This window comes from Camelus dromedarius, chromosome 14, assembly GCF_036321535.1.
Source record: "Camelus dromedarius isolate mCamDro1 chromosome 14, mCamDro1.pat, whole genome shotgun sequence".
NCBI classification, from domain to species: Eukaryota; Metazoa; Chordata; class Mammalia; order Artiodactyla; family Camelidae; genus Camelus; species Camelus dromedarius.
Genome location: NC_087449.1, coordinates 53,448,105 through 53,475,969, shown reverse-complemented (window position 1 = coordinate 53,475,969; position 27,865 = coordinate 53,448,105). Strand labels below are relative to the sequence as shown.

General features: G+C 53.3%; 1 protein-coding gene across 2 annotated transcripts; it reads left to right on the top strand.

Annotated features, from left to right (window-relative positions):
• Nucleotides 1-498: 498 nt before the first annotated feature.
• On the top strand, nucleotides 499-23,934 carry LDLRAP1 (low density lipoprotein receptor adaptor protein 1). Of its 2 annotated transcripts, none has more exons than XM_031464391.2 (9): nucleotides 499-681; nucleotides 9,518-9,660; nucleotides 10,465-10,577; nucleotides 12,537-12,651; nucleotides 17,752-17,824; nucleotides 18,211-18,297; nucleotides 18,845-18,975; nucleotides 20,426-20,457; nucleotides 21,912-23,934. In XM_031464391.2, exons 1-9 carry the CDS (start codon nucleotides 594-596, stop codon nucleotides 22,054-22,056), a joined length of 927 nt encoding a protein of 308 aa, XP_031320251.1. In that variant the 5' UTR covers nucleotides 499-593; the 3' UTR covers nucleotides 22,057-23,934. The 2 variants fall into 2 exon arrangements, with proteins under 2 accessions (XP_031320251.1, XP_031320250.1); XM_031464390.2 differs by having other exon boundaries at nucleotides 500-681; nucleotides 20,423-20,457.
• The last annotated feature ends 3,931 nt before the right edge of the window (nucleotides 23,935-27,865 follow it).

Genomic DNA, 27,865 nt, shown 5'->3' with positions numbered 1-27,865 from the left:
GCTGGGTCTGTTGGGTGAGTAAAGTGCCCAGTGGGTCTTGCTAAGGCAAACGTTATACTCCTGCCCCATTCCCAGCAAAGTTCTACCACCACCATCTCTCCTTCCATGCCTTCCACTGCCGTGGGCACCACCCTCCTCTTGAACAAGCCCCTTATTTCCAGTCCTCAGTCTCCTCGTCTGTCAAATGGTCTCCAAGTAACTTTCAGGTGTCTAGAAATCCTAATCCCCTGCCTCAGGCGGCGGAGGCGGCGGCTCTCGGACCCTCAGGCTCCTACCTGGTGGGGAATAGGGGGATTGGGGAGAGGGAGGAAAAGAGGGGGCGTCTAGGGCTTTGGGCTTCCTGCCTTAAGGGCGCTCTTTTGTCTGGATAGCCTTGAGGAGCTAAGGCAGAGTCCGAGCGGGGCGGGGCGGGGCAGGGAAGAGGGGGCGGGGCCGGGGCGGGGCCTGTCCTGTCCTCGCCACGCCCCGTCGGACGTCGGCGTGGGGCTCGCGCGGGGAGGGGAGGAGCGTGGAGCCCGCGCGCCGCCTGGCCCCGGCGGAAAGTTTTCCCTGACGGAGTTTTGGCGGCGGCGGCGGCGTCGGGCGGAGCGGCCATGGACGCGCTCAAGTCTGCTGGTCGGGCGCTGATCCGGAGCCCCAGCCTCGCCAAGCAGAGCTGGGGGGGCGGCGGCCGGCACCGGAGTGAGTGTGTGCGCGTCCGCCGGGGCCGGGAGGGGGTCGGGGCGCGCGGACCGGCCTCCTGCGGGCTACGAGGGGAGAGACGGGGCCTGACCTGCGGCCCCGCGCGACCTGGCACGGCCTTGTGGGGTTGGGGGTGGTCCGGGGTCACGTTGTGCTCCCACTCCCGCCCCAGCGCTGTGCGGCTGGGGAGGAGGGGCAGAAGCTTGAGGAAGAGACTGGAGCTCAGGGTCCCCAGGTGCGGGCTGCAGTCAGAGGGGATTGCAGGTCACAGGAAGAGACCTGCGTGACCCCAGCATCTCCCTGCTTTGGACAGCTAGGGGAAGCAGGAGCTCAGCGTCGGTACCTGGGGGAGGGGGAGTAGGGTAGGGGCTTGGGGAAATGCCCTCTTCCCGAACCCCTGCACCCTAGCCCCAGGTCAGCGGCCAGCGGGACCCCACTTGTCCCCTTCCCCCAGTCCAACCCACGAGGTCATCTTTTGACTCCTGGGCGCCCAGATACCGACTCAGGCTTGAGCCGGGATTCGCAGGTACCTCCTTGTAGTCGGGGGCGAGGCTCAGCCTGGGGTCTCAAGAGGTACCACACACCAGGCCATCTAGACCCTGTTGTCCTCTCCTCTAGATAGGTCCAGGTGGTGAGGCTGGCATCCTGGCTATTTTTTAAACCTGTTTTTTCTCGCATCTTCCCCCTTGGGCTTCTGAAGTCCCTGGGTGCCCAGGCGAATGGCAGACTCTGTTGCTACCTCTCGCCGGGGCGGCTGGTATCCTGGGAGGGGCCTCATCCGGCTCCCCTACCTCTCCCCGAGTCTCCAGTTACTCTTAGGGAGCTCTCAGCTGGCACCATCCCCTGAGGCCTGAAAAACCCAGCCCAAGTCCCTCCTTCTTCACAAGGAGAAACTGGAGTGGCTTACCTGGGGTCACACAAGCCTTCCTGATAGGTAGGGAACCAAAGCCAGGACTCCTGCGCACTTCCACCCCACCCCTATACCAACCGCCTGGACCCTGGCTTCTCCCAGTACCAGGAAACCACTGTCAGTACAGTCGCACACTTCCCTCTTTGCCTTCCAAGGCTCCACCAGGGGAGCCCGAGTTCCTTAGGCCCAGGAGTGCCAGCGTGTCTGGGCTTAGGGAGCCGGCCCTGCCCCTCCTCTTGCCCCACTCTGCTGTTCCAGCTGTAGCTGCCTCCTAAACCAAGACAAGCCTGGCATTGGGAACCACAGCTGGTGCCTGCTGGTGGGGGTGGGGTCAGAGATCATTAAGGCTGGACCAGGCCAGGGATGCACCATCTCCCACACTTATTGACTCCCAGAATAACTCCTTGAAATATTTGTGGGATTTAACCAGGACTTCTGAGAATGATGGCCTGTTCCAGTGGGGAAACCCTACAGTTTTCTCCAGCGATAAGGGAGAGGGTTGGGGCCTGGGCAAGGGAAGGAATCTTAGAAGCCTCACTTAATATTGGGAAGGGGAAGAGGTAGCCACCTTGGGTGGTAGAAAAGAGTTCCTCGTGCCTGCTCTGGTCTTGGACAAGTCACTCTTCCTTTCTGATCCTCAGTTTCCTCATCAGCATAATTGGGATAAAAATTCTAGCCTGGCAGGGGTGTTGAGAAGATTATTGACAGTAATGCTTTCTTCTGGCACCTAATTGGTGGTTTCCTTCTCCCCCGCTCCTCTCCCCTCAACTGTCATGTGAACCTTTGAGGAGACTCTTAATGTGGTGGGACAAGTTTTGGGGGCTCCGAAGCTGTCTACATCTTCAGAGGAAAGAAGTGGAGAGCCCCCCTCCTCCTACACAGACCCCTAGTAAGCCCAGAGTGCCATCCTGGAGTCTTCTACACCCAGGATGATCTGGGGGAATCACCACCTGTCCCTCATTATTAAGTCAATTTTCTCATCTGTAAATTGCCAATAACTGTAATACCCACCTCATTTTTTTTTGCGGGAGGGAGGTTAAATGAAATCATGTTTTGCTTGCCTGGCTTTGAGAAAGAGTTCAATAAATGGTAACTGCTGCTTTTGTCACTCTACCTTTTACAGTGTTTTTGCTTCCATTATCTCATTTGCTCCTGTGTGGTGACAGAGCAGGGATTCTTAGCAGACTCATTGTACAGATAAAGGAACCTGAGTCTCAGGGAAGTGGAGTCACTGGCCCCAACACAGAGCTTCCAAGAGCTCGCTCCAAATCCCTAGCCCAGGGGTCTAAATTGTTGCCCCGTGGACTCTGGCCTCAGAGTGACTGGGGCAGGGCTGGTAGCCAGTGAGGAAAGCAGTGGCCACAAGCAGAGAGAAGCTGTGGGGTGTGTCTGGGGTGGGAGTGCTGCGGCAGCCTGGCCTGGGGTGGTATATCCCAGCCAGACCTTGGACCTGGCCCTCAAACTCTGAGCCCTGTGGTTGAGTTTGGGACCAAACTGAAGCCAGTGGAGTTAGGATTAGACTGGACACCTGCTATTGGCTGTGACTTGCTCCTCACCCTTCAGGGTCCTTAGCTGGGATTGGCATGATCATTGTTTCATTTGTGGGGAAACTGAAGCCCAGAGAAGAGAGGCAGCTTGCCTGAAGTCACAGAGCAAAGCCAGCAGTAGACAGGCTTCTTTGCACTGAACCTCGTGGCACCCTGTCTCCCAGTTAGTCCTGACTTCCGAGGAGGCCTCTCTTCCTCTTCCACACATGGCTTTCTCCCCATCTCTTCAGGAACCATAAATATTTTGTCAGTCCTTGGCCAGGGATTTTCCTTTTTTCCAGCTGCCTGGAAGGGTGGCTCCCCCTGGCCCCTCAGTACCCTTATTTCTAAGAGGAGTCCCTGTGACCCTCAGGCTCCTCAGTGGGTTGTCAGAGAACTCATTGAGAACTGTTAAGGAAATCTGAGTTGCAGGTTTCAGTAAAGCTAGTTCGTGGTGGTAGGCAGGGGATGGAGGATCTACTCATACTTATTTAGAATGTTTCCAGTGAAAGATATAAATAAACTCCCAAGACATAGTATTTATTGAGCTCTCATAGAGGTGTTGGGGAGTCTGGTGAATGAGTAGGTCTTTCTTCAGATAGCACTTACCATCTGGCGGAGGAGGTAGACAGAATGACCGGGTGCAGATGAGTGGTGTGAGTGTGGGGTGTGGGTAGTGATGACGCTAAGAAAAAAAGATAAAGCAATGAGAAAATAATGGGACAGCTTCCCTAGATAGGGTGGTGGCTTTGGGTTCTTCAAGAAGAAGATGCTGAGACAGGAATCTGAGTGCAAGTCATTTATTTGGGAAGAGGTCCCAGGAAATACCGTTAGGAGAAGTGAGAAGGGAGTCTAAAGAGTGGACAAGATAAAGCCAGTTTCCACTCGGTGACTGGAGCGCCACCCTGTGGGGAGCTCTGGAGGCAGTGTAGACTGTGCTCTTCAGTTACTCCGTTTGAGGGCCACTTCCTGTCAGTGGTGGGTGCAGGGCTGCCGGGAACAGGAGCTCTTACTGCCCTAGTCTGCATAGGCACTGGCTTCTCTGCAGCCTGAGTGTGGTGTGTTAGGTGGCACATGTGGAAATAGTACCCTCCAAGAAGATAAAGGTGGGGCACTGAGAATGTCAGTGCAGGGACTCAGGGAAGGCCTCTCGGAGCAGGTGACAAGGAACACACATGTGAATACAAAGAGGGAGGAATCTGGGAACAGCATTCCAGCCAGAGAGAACAGCAAGTGCAAGGGACATTTAACTGGAGGCTGGGACTCTGCTTCTCACAGGTCTGGCGGCTGCGGGAGGGGTATGTGGCTTGAAGAAGTCCAGTTATCCACTTCCCAACGAAAGTGAGCCAGACGCTCCTTTCTGGCGGCCCTGCAGGGAAGGATGCCCACTTCTCCTGGGTGGTCCTGAGCCTGGCTCGCCTTGCATGGAAAGGGGCATAGCGGGCTGCAAGAGGGTAATGAGCACAACTGTGGGATTCAAGGCCCAGCATTGTCAATTTTGAGCCAGGGCCAGACTCCTCTGAGCTTCTTCATCTGTGAAATGGGAATCTTAATATATCCTTGACTCTTCTCATAAAAGACTGCAAATGACTGTGTACACATTAAAGCTCTTTGCACTTGACCCTTGGTAATGACACTTCACTCATACTTGGTATCTACCAGGCACGGTTCTCATACCATCTCATGTATATTTATTTCTTCCTCACAACAGTCCCATGGGGTGGCTACTGTTACTGTCCCCATTTTCAAGTGAGGAAACTGAGGACCAGGGAGGTAGATTGACTGTGAACCTCACAGCCCATCTCCTGACCTCATCATTTTGACCTTGACAGCATGTTTTTCTCTTACAGTGTAAGTAGGAACTTAGGAAATGGTAGCTGCTGCTGTTATCATTTTTTAATTATTTTCTTTTGATAATCTTACCTTCTGAAATTTGCCCAGCACTTTTCGCATGGGGAACCTTTTTTCTGATGACAATCCTGAGGGACTGAGCCCATCTGTCAGATAAGGAGACTGTGGCCTAGAGAAGCAGCTGCACTCTGGCAGAGCTTGAGTCCCCTTCTGAGATGTCACTCTGGCTTATGAGGTCATCTTTCACCCAGGAGGAGGCTGGAGGCCAGGGCACCGGTTGGAGGTTGCTCCCTGGCTCATGGGTTTGGCTACAGCTCTGATGTTCCAGACACCAGCCAGGCTGAGTCTCCCAGGGCAGCAGAAGGAGCATGAGGGCACCCTGCCCAGCTCTGACTCCTGGGCAGGGGGCCCCTAATGAGGAAAGAACTCATGTTTGCAGCCGTGAGTTAAACTGGGCATATGGTCCATCCCTCCCTAGCTAACTCTGACAGCAGGTCATCTGTAAAATCACAAAGTTAAAATAGCATAGTCATTACCCACCACAAGGCCAAAAATAACCAGGACCGGAACAGGGCTGTGGACTTAGGCCTGTATTTGCCTCGGGCCTCTGGGAGCTCTTCCTGAAGCCCTGGGCTCCCCCTGGGAAGGAGCGTGTGGCTATCTGAGGCGGCTGGGTGGTGCACAGGGCGGGCGTGGTAGTGAACCTGATCGAGTGCTACTAGTTGCTGGTTTCTTCCGGGGAGAACGTGGAGCATGCGAGACCTTACACCTCACTGAAGAGGTGATTCATGTCCAGAAGTACAGGAGCGGAAGCAGGGTTCCCTAGAGGGGAAGGAGGATCTTGGGAACCTGGGCCTTGGAGGGCAGCGTGATGGGAGGCAAGGAGAAGTAGAATGAGGCAGAACAGCAACACTGGGCAGGAGCGCACCTTCTCCATACCAGCTCCTGGGGGAAATAGACAGGAACAGAAGTCCTTCAAGAGGAAAGCACACATCAGGCAGCTGCTTGGTAGTGGTAATGTGGCTACAGGAGGAAGAGAGGGAAATCCACGGTCAGGAGAGGCAAGGGAACCCCCTGGCGGGAGAGACCAGGCCCCAGGAGACATAACCATGAGCAGGGCCCTGTGTATTTTAGTATCTCATTATCTTATTTTATTATCTCATCAAAGGATCAAAACAGCCCTGTGAACTGGGGACTTTTGTTTCTCCCATTTTATAGAAGAGACAACTGAGGCTCAGGGAAGGTAATTATCTTGCTCAAGATCACTCAGTGTCAGAACTGGGATGCAAGGATTAAGGCCCTTGTTCTTGACCACTAGGCTCTACTGCCTGGAAGAGGCTGGATGTGAGGTGTTTTGATCAAGCAATGGGAAGGGCATTTCTGGTAGAGGGAGCTACTTGAGCAAGGCGCAGAAGTGGGAAAGTAAATGTTACATCAAGGAAAGAAGCTCTGCGTGATTGGGACCTCTGTTGTGCATGTGGGTATGCGTGCTTGCAGAGATGTCGTGTGAGAGAGGACACTAGGGAACCTGTGACTCCCAACAGTCATTGTGGGAATTACCTGTAGTGGATTGAGAGCTGAGGTCCCTCTGACTTGCTGTGTGACCTTATACAAGCTCCCTCCTTCAGGAAAGGGGTTTGGGCAGAGGGTCTCTGAGGCTGATGAGTGATAACCAGTCTACCGGGGCCTTCTTCCAGGAGGCCATAGGAGAGGAGAAGGGTCAGGCCAGGGAAGGAGGAGTGCAGAAAAATGCCAAGCATTTCAGAGGTCAGGGAGGACTGGGAAATGTTTTGACAGCAAAGAGGTCATCTGTGACCTTGACAAGCTTTGGCCCTTTGGAATGGAGGGAGCGGAAGTGGCTTTGGAGAGGGGCCAGGAAAGGGCTGAGCTGGTGGAAATGAGAGAGAGGGGACATGAAATTGGGGGGAGGAAGGATGTTTGCCATGGGGCAGGGATGGATAATGAGATGAACAAGGCCACCTCTAATCGATTGGTATTGCTTGCCTGGAGCCTTGTGTTTAGAAACAGTTCAAAGCCTATAAATCAGACAGAATAGAGCTGGAATTGATTAGCAATGTCTGCCAAGGACACAGGTGACAGGCATGGCAGCACGTAGTTTGCTATCGTTGCTTAGATGGATCTCGAGGTGGTCTGGGCATCTACCTACAGAGGGGATGCCTCAGAAATTAGGACTTGGTGTTGAGGGGTGGGCAGAATACCTGGCTCTAGGAACTTCTCTCTGACCTTTTGCTAAAATGAGGGTAGTTTGCCTCCTGGGAAGACAGTCTTGCCTAATGGTTAGGAACTTGGGCTTTAGAGTCAAGTAGACAACTAACTTGACAAATTACTTGTCCTTTGAGCCTCAGTTTGCTCATCTGTGAAATGGGGAAGAATTCCAGCTTGCAAGGTAGCTGTGAGTGTTCAAGGTAATAGTAAGAGCTGCTGCTTTTTTGTCATTGTTGTATATGTTACTTGATAGCTCTGTTTTGGCCTGATGGTGGTGATAGTCTTGGTTCCTTTGAGAGCAAGGCCCATGTCTGAGTTGCTCTGGGGCTCCCATCACCAAATCCAGGACTGGGACACCTCGGGGACTTTCTGATTCTCTTTGGAGGATCAAATGAAATGGACTTTTGGGACAGTGGGCCAGGGGCCAGAACTGAGGATGGGGCTGGAAGTGTTGCAAGCCTGAAAGGAGCCTTGGGGTTGTCTGGGTCATTCCTTCACTCAGCACATATGGAGTGCCAGCTGTATGCTAGGCTCTGGATGATGGGTTAACAGGTTCCTGCTTTCCTGAATCTCAATCTGGGGGGTCTGGGTACATCTGTGAGTTCTTATATGACCTCTTCTTCCCCCCACCCCCCTGCAAACAAACATGCATTCTTTTTCAGATGAGGAAACAGCCTCAGAGAGGGATAGTGGCTTGCTTAAGTCAAATGCAGAGAGATGTGGGTGTACAAGGGTCCTTTTGGCTGGTAGAGAAGGAAACAGAGCCACTGGGGCTCTCGGATAGTTGCTAGGAGGGGCAGCGCCAGCCCAGACAGGGCCACCTGGGCCCAGGTTTTCCCTCCCAACAGGTCAGGAACCCGGAACCAGGCTGCACCTTCTAGGAGGAGCCCACAGCCCTGCCAGGGCCTCAGTTGCCCTGGAACCACCAATCCCCAGTCCTAAACTTTCTTCCTATGGCTCTTCCATCAGAGCTGGGGGTGAGGGGCAGGAAGAGGCATGGAGGGACAGAGGGCACAGGATTTCTCCCAGCTCTCCTCCCAGGAAGTGGTCTGGGGAAGCTGGCCCTGGCCATCTCTGTGGTCCCTGGAAGCTGATTCCTGTCTGGATCCTGCTCTATCAAAATTGTGGATGAGGCTGAAGAACATTTTCCTCATCTGCAAAATGGGTACATTCATAATTCCTCCTAGTGCAGCATCTGAGAGAGGATGACGAGGGACAGGCCAAGGGCCCTAACTGGCAGGGTGTGGGATGTTCATTTGTCCTCTGAGGGGGCTTGGAAGGATCCCTGGAGACCTGCCTTCCATTCTGCCTTCATTGTTTCCCAGCCTCTGGGGAGGAACCCTACGGGTGGTTAAAACCACTGAAGAAGACCACACTTCCCCTCCTGCCCCTCCGCCTGCTCAGGGCCCTCTCCCACATGGGTGGTGCAGGGGCCTCTTTCTGACTCTCCCTCCTGGTCTCCTTCCCACCCAGTAAGCCAGGCTCATCCCCTCATTTCCCAAACTTCCTGATCTCAGTCACAGTCAGAGATTCCAGAGGATCCTTTCCTTGTGCCCTGCTGTGTGAGATTCGTGTCCAGAGCTGGGATTTGTGCAGGTCTGCCAGAATCAGGTGGCCTTCATATGATGTCATTTGAGCAATCACCTCCTCCTTTCCCCACTGAGCCTTACCCCACCCCCACTGTCCTTGGGCTGCTGTCTCACTGCTGGTCCCCTCCTCCCTACCTCTTGGTCTCTGTGGATGTGCAAATGGAGGAAAGCAGAACAGGCTGGGGCCATGGGAACCACCCAGTTTTGAATTCTGACTCCAGGCCTTTATTCGTCATATGTGGCCTTTGCTAATGACTTCACCTTGCTGAGCCTCAGTTTCCTCATCTGGAAAGTGGGAGTAACACAAATGACACAGGATTGCGTTGAATTTTCACTCAGAAAGTAGTATGGTTTGCCCTCAGCAAGTGTTAGCACTGAAGTTAAGAGTTTGGGCTTTGAACTTGAAAATATGGCTTCAAATCTTGGCTGTTGTACTTGCTGACTCTGTGGACTTGGTCATGTGATTTCCTTGGGCCTCTGTGTCTTTGTCTGTAAATGGATATGATAAAAGTGTTTACCTCATAGGTTGTCATGAGGATTGATGAGAATATTTTATGTAAAGCTTCTTACCGTGGTGCTGGTACGTACTGGAAAATGTTAGCCCTTTATTAAAAGATAAAAATAATAGAGGCGGGGAACCCTTGCTGGGTCTTCCTAGGGATTGGAGGCTGAGAGCTGTGGCTGTGGTTGGGTCCTGCCCAGCAGGGTCTGAGAGCCCATCCTCCTCTGCCCAGAGCTGCCTGAGAACTGGACAGACACCCGGGAGACGCTGCTCGAGGGCATGCTCTTCAGCCTCAAGTACCTGGGCATGACACTGGTGGAGCAGCCCAAGGGCGAGGAGCTGTCGGCCGCCGCAGTCAAGAGGATCGTGGCCACGGTGAGCCGGTCCGGGTGGGATCATGAGGCGAGGGCTAGCTTCTCCCTGGGGTGGCACCCATCCCCGCATGTTACCCTGACTGAATGTGTCGGAGCTCTCCCTGCCCATGCATCCCTCTGCATCCAGCTTAGAGACTCTAGAGGGGAGCCATTGGTCTGGCGGGGTCAGGGTTGTGTCCTCCTCTCCAGCTGTGTGGCCCTGGCCTCTCCCAGCCTCCCCTCCCCCAGCTCAGGCCGCCTGCCTAGGGTTCGTACCTTAGTGCCAGGGGCGGGTAGTGGGGAGACTGCTGTCACCCAATCTGTCACCTGTCCCTGTGGCCTGAGGGACAGATTAGCCCTCCAAGACTGGATTTGCTCCCCAGCACTAAATGAGCATAGGCCCTATGAGCCTTGGCCCCCTTAGGTCAGGCCCTGGCAGGTACAGTGGGTCGAGCGGAGAGTCCCTATCCTGCTGGGTTGTGATAGCACATTCAGCCCAAAGTGTGAGATCCCTCCTAGCTATGTGTCCTTGGGCAAGTCTCTTAACCTCCCAAGTCTGTTTCCTCCTAAGGCGAAGCCTTGCCTCCTGTGAGGGTGACTCAAGGCCCAGTGCTTGGCAGACAGCAGGTACTCAGTGAGCAGCACTTGTCCCTGGTTCTTACGGAAGAGGGTGTTGGCTGAATTGTCTTCCCCACCGTGTCTACCAGTCACCTAAGCTGAGGCCTCACGTGGGCCTGAGTCTGGGGCTTAGAGCAGCTAGGTGTAGCCCACGAGGGTGGGTCCCAAGTGAGGCAGGCAGGCTCCTCTGACCCGTGTCTGTCCCAAGGCCAAGGCCAGCGGGAAGAAACTACAGAAGGTGACTCTCAAGGTGTCACCACGGGGGATCATCCTGACTGACAACATCACCAAGCAGCTCATTGAGAACGTGTCCATTTACAGGTATGCTCAGCATTGCCCATACTCATTCTGCCACTCAGGGCAGTGGATGGAGTCCCTTTCTGAATCCAGGCTCTACCACTTCCTGTCTGGGTGACCTTGGGGCCTCAGTCCCCTCATCTGTACTTGTAGGTGGAAACAGATCCTGGGTCACAATGAGTGCTTGGCTAAATGGCATCTGCTGCTGCCCTTATCACTAGTTGCAGCGGGTCTGGGAACCACCCCCACCCCGCCCCACCCCCACCCCCAACGCATGCTGCTGAGTCAGGCTTGGAGCAGAGAGCTGCACAGTCACTGCCTTTTTTGCTAGGAATGCAGCAGCTCAGCTCTGGACATCTGGCCAGGCGTCCGGGGAGGCCTCAGGCAGAGTCTGAGGCCAAGAGTGTAGATGATCTCTGTAAGGGGTGGGGGCTCTTTGCAGGGAGGCAGAGCCCAGCCCTTGGAGCCTCATGCTATACCCACCTCTCTCTTGGCTGGTCAGTTGTATGATTTCAGAGCTGGAAGAGACAGCTCAGGTCCATCTTCCAGACAGGGAAGTTCAGGCCTAGAGAGGGAATTGCCCTAGGTCTCATGGTGAGGTTATGGCTGATCTGGGACCAGAACACTGAGGCCAGAGTTCTGTCCAGCAGGCCCCAATCTAGCAGGCATCCCTCCACCCTCTGACTTTGTCTACAAGCAGAAGGCTAAGCAGGCTAGAGCACAAGACAGTACTAAGTTGGGGGTGGGGGCGTGATGTTAAGAGTTTCCAGATCTGGTGTCTTCCTCTTACCTTCCTGATTCTACCTGCCTCCTTTAACCAACACTTTGCAAACACCTGCTCTGCTGAGGTCTGGGCCAGGTAAGGAGTCAGATCCAGCCCCTGCCCTCAAGGAGCTTCCAGTCAAGGCGGAATGGAGAGGAGGAAATAGAAGGGAGTATAAGTGTTTCCCAGGAGGGCAGAGAAGGAGGGGCCTGCCTGGGGAAATCTGGGAAAGCCTCTCAGGGGAGGTGGCACCTTGCTGGGGCTTAAAGAAAGCAGGATCTAGCTGACTGATACCAAGAACCCAGGACATTTAGAACAGGAGGCTGGATCCCCTGGGATGGAGAAGAGGCAGGTGGGAACCTGGTGTCCCCTCCCTCTGCCCACATTGGGGTTTTACATGGTACTCATCCCTCTGTTGATGCCTGAGACTGAAGCTGGGGCCACATGAGGTGAGGGAGTCTGCTGAACTCTGCCACTTCTTTCCTGATTGGGATTCCCAGGATGACTGGAGACAGCATGGAGGGATCAGACAAGGGGGAACAGGTGTTTCAAGGGAAGGGAGCTGCTGTGTCTCCCTCCCAGACCCCCGCCCTACCCTCAGCTCCTCTACCCCGGCCATAGCTCCAGGAGAACTTGTCAGCAGTCTTAGTCACCCTGGGAGAGATGGGCCTGGAACTCATTTGACCTCCGGGTAGGGGTGTGATCAGAGCAGGGACAGATAGGGTAGGGGAAGAGGGGGTCAGGTGAAGGGCCTTGCAGGGCAGGGCAGTGTCCTGCTTCTCCTTCCAGCTGGTCAACCCAAACCCTCAAGAGGCAGCATAGTGTTTATGGCCTCTGGAATCTAGGTTGGTGGTCTGAGACAGCCTCAGTTTTCTCACCTGAGGAGTGAGGGGAGTAATAGAACCCATTTCAGAGGACAACTCTGAGAATTCAGTGAGGTGATATCTAGAATGTTGCCTGGTGTGCCTAAATGGCTACTGCTATTTTGAGATGTGGCTCAATAGAGGAGGGAAGTGCCCTTCCTCCATTCCTTGCCCCGACTCCTTCCTGCCTGGCCTGGTCCCCCCGCATAGATGGCCTGGATGCCAGGCCCAGAGTCCTGCCCTCGTGGACTGGGATGGCAGGCTCCCCGGAACTCAGGGGAGATGCTCTAAAGGGCATTCTGGATGTGGTCAGGCCCCTGTGACAGAGTCTGGTGACACTTACCACTTGTCTTTCAGAATCTCCTACTGCACGGCAGACAAGATGCATGACAAAGTGTTTGCATACATCGCGCAGAGCCAGCACAATGAGAATCTTGAATGCCATGCCTTCCTCTGCAGCAAGCGGAAGATGGTCAGTATGGAGGGGCTGGGGTTCGGGCAGGCTGTAGGCTCGCCTTGGCTGCCCTTGGGGGCCCTGTCGGGGGAGAAGGGAGGCAAGCCCAAAGGTGACATCAATTAAAGAAAATCTGAAATCTCTGACCCCAAGTGGTGCTGAGGGCTGAGGGCACTGAGTAGGGCTGCAGTCAAGTGGGCAACCTGTCAGGGTGAGCTGGCCAGCCTGGCCTGTGGGCAGTGACAAGCGCATGTTTTCAGTGAGTGAACATCCTGGGCCCCTTCCTCTCTATAATGTGATTTGATGGTGAAAGGCGAAGGCGAGAGCCTTCAGGGGACCTGGTTTGGCTAGAGCAGAGAGGGAAATGGCCATATTTGGTACCTACTCTTTGCCTGTTTCAGGGATCATCTTTAAGGTATCATCTCACTTAGTCCTCAGAACAGCTCTGCGAGGTGGGAGCTTTTACTATCTTCATTATTTTTGTATTTTTAATGCAGAAACAGCCTCACAGAGGTCAGCTGTCTTGCTGAAGATGATGTAGCCAGTCAGGCAGAGTGAGGTTCTAAACCTATGTTTCTTCCTCTCCCTGCATGACTCGTGAGGAGCCAGGAGCCCCTTGCCCCATTTCCAAGCCACCCTGACCACATCTAGCTGGGACGAGTGGGACCTCGGTGGTCTCTGCGCATTCTTGAACTTCATGGCAAGCAGCTGGAGTGAGTCAGACTTTGGCACTGAAGCTTTTCTTCCCGAAGTCTGAGCATCCGCCCTGTGAGGAGATTCCTGACATTTATTGATTTAGGATTGGCCTCTGTTAACCTCTGTGTACAAAGCCCAGAGCCCCAGTCCCTGTCCCCTATGGTCCTTATAGCCAAGGAGACAAGACAAGATCCTTTCCCCACTACCCTGCCCTTCACGGATACATCCAGGACATCACAGTCTTCAAATGCCTTCCCGAGGCTTCCTGCTTCCTCTCAGAGCCCCCTTCTCCAACTTCAGAGCCAGAAGTGTAGCGTCTTCCCACCTCCCTCTCTACTTCTGTCATCACATTGCTATTTCTGACTCACCCTCCTGCCTCTCATAAGGCCCCTTGTGATTGGGCCCTCTGGGTAATCCAGGATAATCCCCCATCTCAAAATCCTTAACTTAATCACATCTGCAGAGTCCCCCTTTGTCATGCAAGGTAACATTCACAGGTTCCAGGGATTAGAATGTGGATACCTTGGGGCAGGGGCACGATTCAGCCCACCATAGGTCTCTGGAAAGGAGCACTATAGGAGACAAACCAGGGGCCTGAGCCTGTGTGACTGTGGATAAGATCCTGTCCTTCTCTGGGCTGCGTGCCCCTCAGCAAAATGAGGTCCCCTCAGTGACCTTCAGGATTGTTCTGAAAGGTTCCAGTTTCTTTTGTGCACCTCGTTTCTTTCCTGCAGACTCAGTGTCGCCAGACACTCACCCAGGGCCTCGTGATTCCCCAGGTTCCTTTGCTGCAGTGGCTTCTCCCATGACGGCCTTGTTCCCACAGAACAAGCTCATTATGTCCCCATTGTTTGTCTCTTCCTCCCCACTGACCAGAGCAGGCACTGGGAAGGGGCCACTGGCCCATGGCCATTGCTGCAGATATGAGGGCTCCTAAGATGCAGAGACTTCTGGGATGGGGAGGTCGGGGGTAAAAGAAAGCAGATTCTGGCCCAGTGGCTAAGGGAGGCCTGGCCTCAGGTCAGAGGACCTCAGACAGGCTTGAACGAAACCAGCCTGCCCCAGATCAAGTGGTCAGATACTGAGGAAAACAGCCAGCCACTGCTTGGTGCTGACAGCAGAGCCATCAGGCAGAGGGAAGGGCTTCTGCTGGACACTGAGGCCCAGACTCTTTGCTTTGCTTGGCCTGTTCTCATCTGTGTCAGGGCTGACTGCCTAGATCGTGGCTTATCCTTCTCCAGCCTTTCCCCTTCAGGGATCCCTGGGGAGGCTTCTCAGAGAGAGCCCAGCCCAGGGTGGTGTAAATAGACTACCAAGCCAGAGGGTGTCCTTGTGGCTCCCAAGGCCTCAGCCAAGCCCAAGCTGCCAGTGTGTTATGGCCTTGTGGTCTGGTCATGTTGGAGATCCCAAGACTCTCAGGGCGGAGTGGACATTTCTGAGCAGGAGATGGAAGGTGAAATGGGTGCCTCAGGTAATGTATCCCACCTGCTGGCAGACACCTCCACAGATGTTTGCTGCTGCCTGTCACAGGCTAAGCCCTGTGTCAGGCACTGGGGACCCAAGGGATTAGCCATGAAGATAGGAAGGAAGCAATGGGAGAAAAGAGCCCGGATTCAGTAACTGGAACACAGGGGCTTGTTCTAGGGTGGAGGCTGCTAAGTCGTGCTGGAGGTCAGAAAGGCTTAACAGAGAAGGTGACGTTTTGAACTGGGCTTTGAAGGATCAGTAATAAGTAGGAGTTTGCCAGACTGAGAAACAGGGGACAGAGTGGTGAGAGGGTGGGTGCCCTCGAGCACAGGAATCGGCTTGTGCAAAGACACAGAGGTGCAAAATTAAGTGGTTTGATTGGGGTTTGAGAATTCAGATGTCACTGGAGGCTGGGTGAGTAGCTAGGTAGAGTCAGCCTCAGGGGAGCCTTGAATTTGGATGTTGACATCACCTTCCTTTTGGCCAGGGGCCCAGAGTCTCCACATCCCCACCCTTCCTCCATGGGCTGCCAGAATGAGCAAGAGGCCTATGACGCACCCAGGGTGGAGGGGAAAGGGGTCCTCTTCTGGGTTGGCCACCAGTTAAGCTCAACTCAGGCAGCACAACCAGCAGGCCTCCTTTCCCTGGTGGCTTCTTTTGAGCACGGCCAGAATAAGGTTCTCTACAACGAAATATTTCCATCTGCCCACCATGGAGGCCTCAGCCAACGCGTCAGTCTCTGGGATCTGAAGTGAAGTTGCCATTGCGAGCATCGATGGGGAGCCCAGGGTTGCAGTGCAGGTGGGCCGATAATAAGCAAAGTGATACCTCCTAATTCTGCCTGGGGTAGGGTGGGGCAGAACTGTTCTCACGGGGTCAGTGGCATTCCTCAGGTAATCCTTTTGTACAAGGATATATGCTTCTGGACAATAGGGCAGTGCAGGGCACCTGGCCTGACTTGGTTTGAGTACCTGGCTAGGATCCTGGATCCTGGGCTCCTGGCCCAGGTCTGCAGCCCTAAGGTATATCTGGCCCCTGTGAGAAGCTAACAGCCTGGTTACCCAGAACAAGACAAGGACATCAAAAACTGGGCAAGGGTCAGATTAATAAGACAGACCCACAGGCCAGAGGCACTCAGAGGAGGGACAGGTACCTGGCCTGTGGAATCAGGGAAGGCTTTTCCATGGACAGGCTTGAGCAGTCCTTTTGTCTAATGCTGGTGCCCAGATTCCTGCCGTCACCGGGAAGACAGGGCTCACCCCGCTCCCAGTGGCTGCCCAGCCTGGGCTTGCAGCCACTTGCACGTATCCGCATCTTGAGTTATATTTGGTTTAACTTGCAGCTCTGAACTTCAGGGTGAAAGGGCGGGGACGTATGCAAATGAATAAGCAGATTTATGCAAAAGCAGTATCAGGCTTGTGCCCCTAGATTTCCTGGAGGCACAAATAATGGTGTTCCCATCTCCCTGCCACATTGGGTGACCAACCCTTGCTTGGGTGTATAGTGATCTGACGCTGGCTGGTAATTAGCCCATATTTTTAGTTCATGGGCAATTCTCAATGGTAACTGGGTCTATTAAACTTGATTCAGACGTGACAGCTTAAATTGTAAACAGCTGTGAAGAGTTTCATACTTAATTACCATATTTAAGTTTTTCCATAAAGCGCCTGTACTTGCATGAAAAATGTAAATGACGGAGACATTCAAATGAGATTTTATACATCGTGAAGTTTAATTGGCGTGGATCAGTCAGCTTGTTTAGGGGTTTTAAATTTAAAAAAAAAAAAAGAGTTTTAAAGGCAGTAGCCACAGATTCATTTTTCAATTAAATTGAGTTGTCTGTTGGAGGGGAAGGGAGTGGGGCTGAGGCTGGTTAGGCCTGAACTTGTGCACTTGAAAGAGTCTGGTGCTTTCTTCCCCAGGACGGGCTTTTGGAAGGAAGCGACATGTCACTTCCAGCTACAGCTGCGAGCTCTGGGACTTCCACTCCCAGAAGCTGAGCTGATTAACCCTGAACTGGAATCAGAGAGGAAGGGGCTGAGATGAAGGTGGGCTAAGGGTAGATCCTGGCTGGAGTGTGAGGCCTCAGGAGACCTGCTCCCGGGCACATGCAGTTCAGCCAGCGTTGCTGGTACCTCTGGAGGGCTTTGGCTGCTCTAAGAATCAGGAGTGTTCAGACCCACGCTTGCCTTTAGGGAGCACTCAGGTCGGGTGACACAGGCTTGTGAGCTGGTAACACTTCCAGGTGCATGCTGCTGCAGAGAGGTCGGCAGCGGGAGAAGGGGTGGATGGGAGTCCCCTGGAGTTAAGGGCCAAGGTGTGGCCCTTTTTTACAGGTGGGTTGTTGCACTGTATGGTTTTGGTCTTCTGCCCTGGACACTCATTGACATCTTGCTCCTTCCAGGAAATGTAGAAGCCTCTTTCTCTCTCTCTGGTATCCAGTTATAAGCCCCTCTGACCCAGCATAGTACTTACCAGCTTCTAACCTTTGTCCTTCATCTGTGGCTCATTCCAGCAGTGGCGGGGCCCTTTCTAACTCTGGCTTTTCTGTTCTCTAATTCTCAAGGCTGAGTTACTGTGTGAAGTTCTCAGGTAATTAGGGAGGCCTTCTCAAGGAAGTAAGCCTCACAGTTAATGGCATTTAGAGAAGCCCAAAGGGGAAGGGAAAAAGTGGGGGTGAACAGCCATTGCAAAGGTGGGGGTTAGAATACCCATGGGAACCTGGGCTGGGCTGCAGGTGGTGAAGATGGGGCCCCAACTGCCTGGGGAGGGTGTGGTCTCATTACATCTGGGCTGCTTTGGTGACCTGGGAGGGGCCTCCTCTCATCAGGCATTCCGGAGCCTGGGATGGAGCCAAGGTGGGCCTGGCCTGGAGTCCTGGGGCCTCCAGTTGAGACTTGCTGTTACCTGCCTAACGCTATACCCCTCCTCCCAACCCCACTTCCTGTTTTTCAGGCCCAAGCTGTCACCCTCACAGTAGCCCAGGCCTTCAAAGTCGCCTTTGAGCTTTGGCAGGTATCCAAGGAAGGTGAGCCTGGTTTGTGGATGTAGTGGGTGGGTGGGGTATAGAGGGGGCATTGAAGGAGACTAGCAGAGCAGTGGCGGTGGGGAGGATGATAAGGGCCCTGGAGTCAGGGCTGGACTGTCAGCTTCGTCACCTGCCTGCTTTATGGTTTTGAACAGGTCCATTCACTTCTAAGTCTCAGTTTTCCCATCTGAAGAAATGGGAACAGTTGTCTCCTTCTGTCAGGGTCCTTGTGAGGATTAAGTGAAATATGCAAAGATTTTTTCCTCCCTCCTGGAGCCCTAACACTTGCCCCCTGAGATTGGCCACAGCCTACCCCCTGCCCAGTGATGGCTATGGATGGAGTGCTGGGGTCGAGAGCTCCAACACACTGTGCCTTGGTCCCACAGAGAAGGAGAAGAGGGAGAAAGCCAGCCAAGACAGAGGAGACGTCCTAGGTGGGGGCTGCCAAGACAGTGCCCCTTCACTGAAGAGCCGTGAGTCTTGGGTAGGGGGAGGGGCTGGATTCATCTGCATGGCAGGGGGCCTGCCCTTCATCCAGAGGGCCCCCTCCCTCCTGGGCTGGGGTAAACTCCTGGTTTTTTTATATTTGTTTTGTTGTTAAGTAAATAATACATGTTCATTGTAGATAAACTAGCAAATGTAGGTAAAGGGGAAAAATTACTCGTTTTGGTGTGTGTTTTTCCAGACCTGTCCCTATGACATATAAACCTGCGTGTACATCTCTTCGTATACACTTTACATCCTGTTGTGTGATCTCTTAGAACACTTAATACCTGTTGTGAATATGAATGCCAGCCTAAACCATGAGTGGGAGAGAGGTTCCCACCCTGTAGACAATTGTCCAGCTACTTTGGGAGGTGCCAGGGTGGGGCTCTGGGTGTTCTGGGTGATAGGCCTACAAAGGCTATGCCCACAGAGGGAGTCAGGACCAGGGCAGCCCAGGAGGCTCCATGGTGGGGCCAAGAGATGGGGCTGGACACAGGAGCCTCCTCTCCCCTTGACATGCCTGACCCCTCATAGTGGTCGCTACTGGGAACCTGCTGGACTTGGAAGAGATGGCCAAGGCCCCACTGTCCACGGTCAGCGCTAACACCACTAACATGGACGAGGCACAGCGGCCTCAAGCCTTAAACAGCAGCAGCGTTGTTTGGGTGAGTGCTCGTGTGGCCTGGGGACCTTCCCAAGGATCCAGCGAGCCTCGGCCTGATCCCTGGATGAGACCTAAGGTGGCTCCAGGGTGCAGGCCCTGGCACCCATGACTTGCAGGCCTCTGGGAAGGCCAGGCCCAGCCCCCAGCTAACAGCAACCGGGCCCAGGGTAGGACATGAACAATGTCCCCTTTGAACCTAGGGCTGCGTCCCCAACAGGCTTGGTTCCCAGCACAGCTGTCTCCTCACAATGCTCAGCCTCTTGGCCTGAGCATCCACAGCTCTGCCCACCACAGGACCAGCCAAAGGCCCTCTTGTTCCCGGTGCGGGCAGTTTGCTGCTGACACCCCTCCCCCTCGGCCATGAATGAGGAGCCTGAGGCTTGGGCAGTCAGCCTGGCCCTTGACTCGCTCTGACTCCGGGCAAGTGCCCTGACCTCTCTCTGCCTCAGCTTTTTCATTCGTTCAATGAGGATGATGACCTCTGCCTGCAGAATCTCCCAGAAGAACCTGATTTTTTATTATTAAAAAATTTTTCATTTAGAAATAATTTTAGACATACAAAAATTTTACAAAAACAATACGAAGAGCTACTGTTCCCTTACATTACAGATTCTCCAGTTGTTAACATCTTACATACCTATGTTACAAAGACCAAAATCATTAACATTGATACAATACACACTGTTATATAATCTACAGACCTTGATTCATATTTCTCAACTTGTCCCTCCAGTGTCCTTTTCTGGTCTAGGATCCATTGCAGAATGACATGTTACTTGTCATGTCTCTTTAATTTAAAAAAACCTGGAATGTTAAGGAGCTTGAAAAACTGTCAAATCCCACTGCCTACTGGGGGTCACCCAGTGTCCCCCAGGCGGGCATCGTGAGCCTGTTCTCTTTGGCTGGGAACCACCCTTGCTACCTGCCCGTCCTCTCAGGAGGCTGTGGAAGGAGCCTTGCCCATTGTTTTCCCATCTAGGCTGTGGGATTCCTGCCATCTCCTAGCCCTCATGAGCTTAGAATTTTGGCTCGGCTTTTGGAAGTGGGTGAAAGCGAGAAAACCTTCTCATCCTCTCCCTCTTGGAATTTGAAAGCCATAGAGATCATCTGGTCCATGCCCCTCATTTTATGGAAGGAAAAGCTGAATCAAAGAGGAGCAGTGACTTGCCTAAGGTGTCGCTGAGTCATGGCAGAGAACCCCCAGTGTCTAGAAACCCAGGTGCCCTTTCTCCTGTCCCACATCCCAGGCTTGGGTCCCTGCGCTGAAATGCTGGTGGCAGTAGCCAGGCGGGAGGCCTGCCTATGCCTGTTCCTCCAGGCGCCCACCAGACTCCGAAGCTTGTGTCCTGAGTCCCTGTAGCTTACTTACCTAGGCCTGGGACAGACCCCTGCTGTGAGCATGGGCTCCCCCACTGAGGGTTCATATCTCCTGCTTTGTTTTCCCCAAGGAGCTGGATGATGGCCTGGATGAAGCATTTTCAAGGTAAAATTAGCTGGGCTCCTTGTGCTGGGGAAGGAGGCTTGGCACTAGGGGGCTGGTCTCCAGGGCCCTTTGCCATGTTTGAGAACATGAACTAACCTTCTCCAGAGCAAAAATCTCAACTTGAATATTTCCAGGGGCGGGAGCTCCTGTCTGGCCAGGTCTGCTAGAAAGTTCTTGCTGTTGATCTATTTTTAGTGGCTGCTATACCACAGTTTGAGCTGAACTGAACACACTGCAGCTCAGGTTGCTTCCTCTTCCTACACCTGGTGTCACCTTCAAAAATGGGCTTTTTTGGAGGCTTTGTTCCCTCCAGAGGTTTTGCGTTTATGGAAAGGGGCAGGGAGGAGACAATGTTTAATTGAGCCCATGGGGCGTTACACAGAGGAGGGATGTGAGGCCCGTTGGGAGATACTTGGTCTAGCCTGAGGGTGGTGGCATTTCCCCATTTTCCCAGGGGGCCATCTCTGTCTGTGGCTACCTTCAGCTTGGGGATGCACCACTGAGAAGGCTATGGCTAAGGAGAGGGTCGGGCAGCTCAGGCTTCCAAGCGCTGGGCCCTGATCAGTCAGGCCTCCCTTTCTTCCTTGGGACCCTCAGCAACCCACTACAGCCCTCTCCACCTCATCCTGCCAGAGCTGGTGGAAACAAGCGTGTGTGGCCCTTCATGATTCTTTTTACCATCTTTCCTGCTTCCCTGGCTGATTTCAACCCCCTTATTTGAAGGAAATCTTCCATTTGCTTTTTCCAGATTACTCAAGTATCACATGCCCTTAATTAACAACTCCGAAAGTCAGCATTAAAAGCATTAAACAGGAAATAACACCATTCCATAATCCCACAGCCCAGACTTTGGGGCTTAATTCATGCTAATTCTATACATAGACATTTTTTTGCATTGATCAGCTTCTCATATTTGTATTTGGGGATCCTGATTTTCATTAACACCAACATATCAGGAGCATTTCTCCAGGATGGTAGAAACTGTAAACACCTCATTCATTGACTGCCTTATGTTCTTTTAAGGACATGGGCCATAATTTACTTACCTCTCCCCTATTCTTTGGACATTTAGTTGTGCCTGTTTTTGAATTTACTTTTTGAAGAGCAGTATGTTGAATGTACTTAAAGCCAGTAGTCTTCCATGGTTGTCCCAGACTCCCTCCCACGCATGCCTCTCGCTGTCCTTGCAGCACTGCCCTTTCTCTTTCCTGGGCATTTCCTCATGGAGCCATGGATGGCGTGAATGCCACTACCTGCCCCACAGTTTTCTGAGCTTTTTCACCCTCGAGGCTTGGCTCTCTGGTTAGAGGCTCCACCTCTCCTGACATGTGGGACTTTCTTCTTTGGCCCTGTGTCCAGCTACTTTCCCACCCATGCCCTCTCACTTCTGACCCTGGCACTGGCCATGCTGGACTGGCGCCTCAGCCCCCAGCTCACACAGCTCTGCCTTCCAGGCTGGCCCAGTCTCGGACGAACCCTCAGGTCCTGGACACCGGACTGACACCACAGGACATTCATTACGCCCAGTGCCTCTCGCCTGTCGACTGGGACAAGCCTGATAGCAGTGGCGCCGAGCCGGATGACCACTTCAACTTCTGAGGGCCTGGGACTGGCAGGACACATGACAGACCAAAGCCACCCACGTCGGGGGCAGGGGCCAGCTACAGGACCCCTAGCCACATTCTTCCATTCGACAGTGCTGTCAGCCTGCAGATCAAAGTGGCAGCCAGTCAAGCAGAAGAAAGGAGAGGTTTTTCTTTTTTTAACCCTGTTCTTCCTCTGAGAACTGAAAGATGCCTTGAATATTTATTCAGTGACTCCTGGTTCAACTCCGAAGCTGGTTTTGCATCAGCACAAGCACAGTGTTATAGCCAGCTTTCTGCCCTCTCGAGCAAGCTCTGCTCTGCTGTGGGTGTCGGGATGGTAACCAAAGCATTTCTTGTCCCTTTTCTCTAAGGACCCAGGTTTCCCTGGAGGCGCCCCTGCTCCTTACTGAAAGTAGTGGGATCATTCATTTCTGTCATCTTCTGAACACAGGAGGGCACCGCAGCCTCGGGAGAGGACTGCATCCTCAAGCTTGCCTTCTGTGGGGGCCCAAGCGGGCCCAGGCTTGAGCCCCTGACCCTGGGGGCTCAGAGACAGAAGGGCAGCCCCTGACCAAAGACAACACGTGGCTGGCACTTTAAAGCACACACAGCAGGTGTGGCCCCCAGGCTCCTCCATGGTGCTGCATTGCGTAGAACTTTCTTTCTGCCCTTCTTCCACAAGAAGGGGCCCAAAGTCCCCCTGGCAAGTCCCCATCAGTGCTTGGAACCAGTGTAACTGGCTGCCCACAGACTCCCAGAGCCTGCCTGTGACAGTGGGGGTCATCTGTGTGACTGCTGTCTGGTAGAGCTCCTCCCTTCTCCTTCCATGCAGACGAGGTTTCCCCAAGCTTCTGTCCTGTCTGAGCCCCACCTCCCCATTATTCCCGAGATAATGCGTGAAACCTAACAACTGGATTTGTTTAAGAAGTTGTTATTGCCATTTTATAGATGAGGAAACTGAGACCACAAGTGTGGAAGGGGTAGAGTCAAGAGTAGAACCCAGATCTGATGCCAAAGCTGCCTTCTCACCCACACCTTTCACCACTCACACTTCCTTTTTTCCTAGCTTTGTTGTCCTCCCAAGAACCAAAAAGCCCCAGCTATTTTCTGACCAAAATGTGTTTCATAACAAACCATCTGGTGCCTTTACACACAGAACTGGCATGAGCCTGTATGCCCTGCTGTCTCGCTGTTGATTTCTGTGAAGATGGAAGTGTTTGAAGTCTGCTAATTCAGAGGGTGAAACAAAACCAAACTTCGTAAGCATCACACTGTTCCTTCCTGATGCTCAGACTCTGGGTCGGGGATGTACCAGCAGCAGCCTGTCTTCAGAGTCTCCTTCCTTCCTCCCCCTTCACTACCCCAGGGCTCCCAACAAAGCCACCAGCACCTTCTCCATCTTCCGGTGCCTACCAGGCCTGGCTTTACTGAGCTTATGTCCCTGATGATGTTGGAGCAGGTCTCATCAGCCCAGGAAGCATACTGTTTCTTAGAATCTACTTGTCCAAGCGTCTGAATCAGAACAGAGGCAGAGTGCCTGGGTGAGGGGTGGGGTGGGATTGTCTTTATCAGAATAGGGGAGTAGCTTCCTTTCCCTGGCCCAGCTCCTGCACCCCTGCTCCCCACCCCAGACCTCCTTGGTGTCAGCCCCTGTGTTTGTCATGAGGCAGCAAAGGTTGAACCTGAAACACGCTGCGCTTGGCACGAGGGTCCAGGAGCCCTGAGAAAGGCCATGCTGTGTTTGTGTGAGTCACACTGTGGCCTTCATCTGGTCTGTGACTGATAATGGTCAGTGTGCTCCCAGTGCATCTGCTGATAAGTTTTGTTGTGCTTTACTTTGTGTTGTTATTAAGGAAGTTCTAATGAGGAAACAAATAAATAATAAATGTTCTCTTTTTGAAATACAAAGAGCACTTGGATGGAGCGGCCTGGTGGCTGTGTAGGAGTGCAGCCTCGGGCAGTGCCTGCCCTGGGGTGGTTGGAGCAGCAGTGACCACAGGCCCGGATGTGGGCGATAGTGGTCTCTGGTCCCCTGGCTGAAGTCAGTGGGCTTCCTTCTCACTCAGCAGATGGAGTGTGTGATGAGGTCATCTCTGGGTAGCAATGAAGAGGTCTCTGAAAACTTAGGGCAGGGCCTTCTAACCAGGATCTGTGACCCTCTGAAATGTACTATATGTGTGTGGGCCACATGTACATTTTTCTTAGGGAAGGTGTCTATTGTTTCCATCACATTCTCAAGTGGGTCCACGAAATATTCACTTGATAGACTTCATGCCGAACCAAACCAGGCCTGGGGCTCAGTGCTGGGGACAGCAGTCCTGACACCCTGACCACTCCAGGATGTGTGGCTTGGGTTGGCTGGGGACTGGGTTGGGAGATGGTGGAAAGTATGTCCTAGTGACTTGACTCTGCCCCTTGGGGGCTATGACACTGGATCAGCCACTTCTCTTGAGCCTTAGTTTGCCCATCTGGGAAAGGGGCACAACAGTCTCTACCCTTTCTGCCTTCTTGGGTTTTGTGAGACTCAAGTGACAATTATCATATTGTTGGTGGATGTGCTTAGATGGCTCAAGGGTAACCTCAGAGGAAAAGGCACTTTGGACCAAATACATTTAAGGGAGTCAAAATAAAATTAATAATAATGGTGGCTACTGTTAACTGAGCTCTTACTCTGTGCCAGGGCCTGTGCTGGGCTCTCAGCTTCATCTCATCACAGAGGTCCCATTGAGCCCAGTTGGTACGAGCTCCCTTTACTGCTATAGGCACCAAGGTTCCAGTCCGTGCTTCTAGTACGTGGCAGAGCCACAGCCCAGACCTAGATCTCTGTGACCCTCGACTCCGCCATGTCCTGGTCCCCCAGGAGCCACGTCTGGGGTTGTGCTGCCCATGGCCTCCTGTCAAGTTGCACAGAAAGGCCGCTCTCTTCAGGCTCCAGTGGGGGGTCTCCTCAGACATTTATCTCTTTGTCCCTTTCAAACAGTGATAAAAGTATCCCGAACCAGGGCGGAGCCCTCTGATGTTGGCCGTCGGGCAGACTGTCTGTGAAGGGATCCAAGCGGTTGGTAGATGACTAAGAAATTCTCTCCTTTCTTCTTCTCCCATAATCTGAAAAGACACCCAACAAGTTCATCTTTCGGTTTAAATTTGGCCAATGCCTTTAGTCTCCGGATGTCTCGAATTATGAATCTTGAGCATCCGCCATCTGCTCTTTCATGCATAACGGATGAAGCCGCAGAGAACAAAGTCGCCTTTCAGATTTGATGTGACCTTCAGCTTCCCTGGGTGGATGTTGGGGTCTTCTCTCCCAGGAGGAGAGACTGTCCCAATTAAATCTCTCCAAGCGCTTGCTGACAAGCCTGGATAGGGCATCTGGGTGGATTCCGTGCCCTTGGTGCTGATGTAGGGTCTGGTCTTCACCCAGCCTTCCTCCCTCTACCACTCCCTGTGCACAGATCACCCAGGTGGCCTCTGTTATCAGGGGTGAGCTTTTCTCCAGGGCTTACATGCCAGGCCCTGTTAGTCCTTTACACCTAACATCAGAGATGTTACTCCTAACAACTGTGCCAAGAGGTGGGTGTTCCTAGTCCCATTTTCCAGATGGGACAATTGAGGGTCAGAGAGGATAAGTGAATTGACCAAAATCTCACAGCCAGTAAAGAGTGGACCTAGGATTTGAACCCCAGTCTGCCTGTTGGCAGAGCTTGTGTATTTCTACAGCACCATCCACTCTGGAGTGAAGGGCAGACCCAAGCCGCTGGCCATGCCCTGCTCTGGGGAGCCTCTGCTTGGCACAGATGGGAGCGGCAGAGCCTAGGCCAGGCTAGGTACCTAGCACAGGGGCCGTCTTCACAGACTGGTCCAAACAGATCCTTCCCAATTCTAGTTGGTGCATTGGGGCTGCTCCTCTGCACACGTCTAGGTTAGGACTTGACAGGGCACATCTCATCACATTGGGGCTGTCTTGTCCGCTGCAGGCACTGCCAGGCTGTGGTGGGTAGGAGGCAGGGGTAAGGCCCAGAATGAGGTTTGGTGTCCCACAGAAGAGGAAGGCTTCCAATAGGAGCAGACTCGTGTTGTGATGGTGAATGCCAGCCTCAGAGGGGCCTGGAAGGAGGGGAGCATATCTCTGGGACACTAGCAGCATCTGAATCCATTAGCTAGTTTAAGCTGCTGCACAGTGACTATGCTAGTAGGCAGTATTAGCCCATTTTAGAGACAGTGACACTGAGGCCCACCGAGCTTATGTGACCTGCCAGCCTCCCACAGCTGGTAAGAGGCAGGCCTGGGATTCAGAGCCCATGTGTTCTCCACTGTCCCAAAGTGGCCCTGCCTCTCTGCAGATCACTTGGAACATTTGAACAACACAGTGTTCTTGCTTACTTAGGAGCTTCTGAGCCCAGCACAGGGTAACCTTAGCCAAGTGCCCAGCACCTGGATGCTGGCTGAGTCAGGCTAGTGGCTTTGCTTCCAGTCAGGACAGATGCAGGCTGGGTCACAAGTCCTTGTTGCCAGGCAACAGTTCTGACTGCACTTGCTGAGCCCCAGAGTGGGGTTGGGCTGCCAGGGCCTGTCTTGACATCTTCACAGTCCAGGGATTGTGGGTCATGGTGCCCTGGGAAGCTCCTGGGTGTGGGCTAGGTTTGTACCACACCAGGGGGACATTGGAAGTCAGCTGGAAGCCAGGGAGGGGTCCTAGAAGAGGGGAATGTTCGAGCTGGGCCTGGAGGAGGGTAGGAGGGTTGGAGACTGCCTTCACTAGCCTGGGAGCTCTGAGAGGCCGGGGCCTGGGTCTAAGTCACCTGTAGCTCCAGTGCTCAGCCTAGCACCTAGCCCAGAGTGGCCATCAGTGACTCAAGTCAGCTCATCAAAAGGGTGGCAACCAGCCTAGCTTCCTGTGAGAACCTCCTGAGAGCAGCGGCAGCCTCGGATCAGCGAGCAAGGCTGGAGCCCCTGCAGCCCAATGATCCGCTTTGCAGGTGATCTGTTCTGGAGGCCAAGCCACCTGGTGGTCGACTTCCCCATGTACACTGGACTTTGGCTCTCTGGGTCTCTATCACACAGTCAGCGGCCTCCCACACCAGCCCAGCCTGGTTTGGTAAAATATGTGTGGTCCACTCCTCTGCCCTGAACAAAGATCTTGATTTTCAATATGTCTTTAAAGTGGAATTCTAGAATGTCAGTGCTGGAAGAGCCCATAACTGTCCTCCATCCCACCCTCTTTGCTTACAATCAGGAACTGAAGCCCACACATGGGCAGGACCTCCCCAGGCCATGTGGGCAGTTGAGAAGCAGAGCTGAGATTGGAGCCTTATTCTTTTACAGGGACCCTATGCCCTGTGCTTCACCCACCCCATAAAGAGGAGAGAGAAGTCCCTTCCCCACGTGTTCTGGAAGAGGCCACATGCTTGAGGTCTGCAGGGCTTGTGGGGAAGTGGAAATGATGATGATAAGAAGAGGTGGGAGAGAGGGCCTTGGTGAATTCTCAAGCACGTAATGAGCATCAACTCATCACTCGTCTCTTCATTCTTCCCCCTCCTCGAAGGCCCCAAGGTCTCATCTGCTGCTCGAGCTGCTGGCACAGATGCCTGGAAAAGAGAGCTGAGAGTTGTGATTATGAGCACGGCCCCTAGAGCCAGACTGGGGTTTGCATCTCAGATTTGCCACTTACTAGCCATGTAAATGACTGAAGAGCAAATGACTTAATAGCCTGGGTCTCAGTTTACTCGTGTATAAAATAGGATAACAGCTCTGTCCACACGGGGATGTTGTGAGGAGTAAATGAGTTAATGAAAGAGTCTGTGCTTGCAAGATGCTGAGAACAC

Bases quoted from the DNA above. Each gene is read 5' to 3' on its own strand.
- LDLRAP1 (XM_031464390.2), top strand. From the start codon at position 594: ATGGACGCGCTCAAGTCTGCTGGTCGGGCGCTGATCCGGAGCCCCAGC. The intron at 9,661-10,464 runs GTGAGCCGGTCC...GTCTGTCCCAAG, and splicing joins TCAAGAGGATCGTGGCCACG to GCCAAGGCCAGCGGGAAGAA. The intron at 17,825-18,210 runs GTGAGCCTGGTT...TTGGTCCCACAG, and splicing joins TTGGCAGGTATCCAAGGAAG to AGAAGGAGAAGAGGGAGAAA.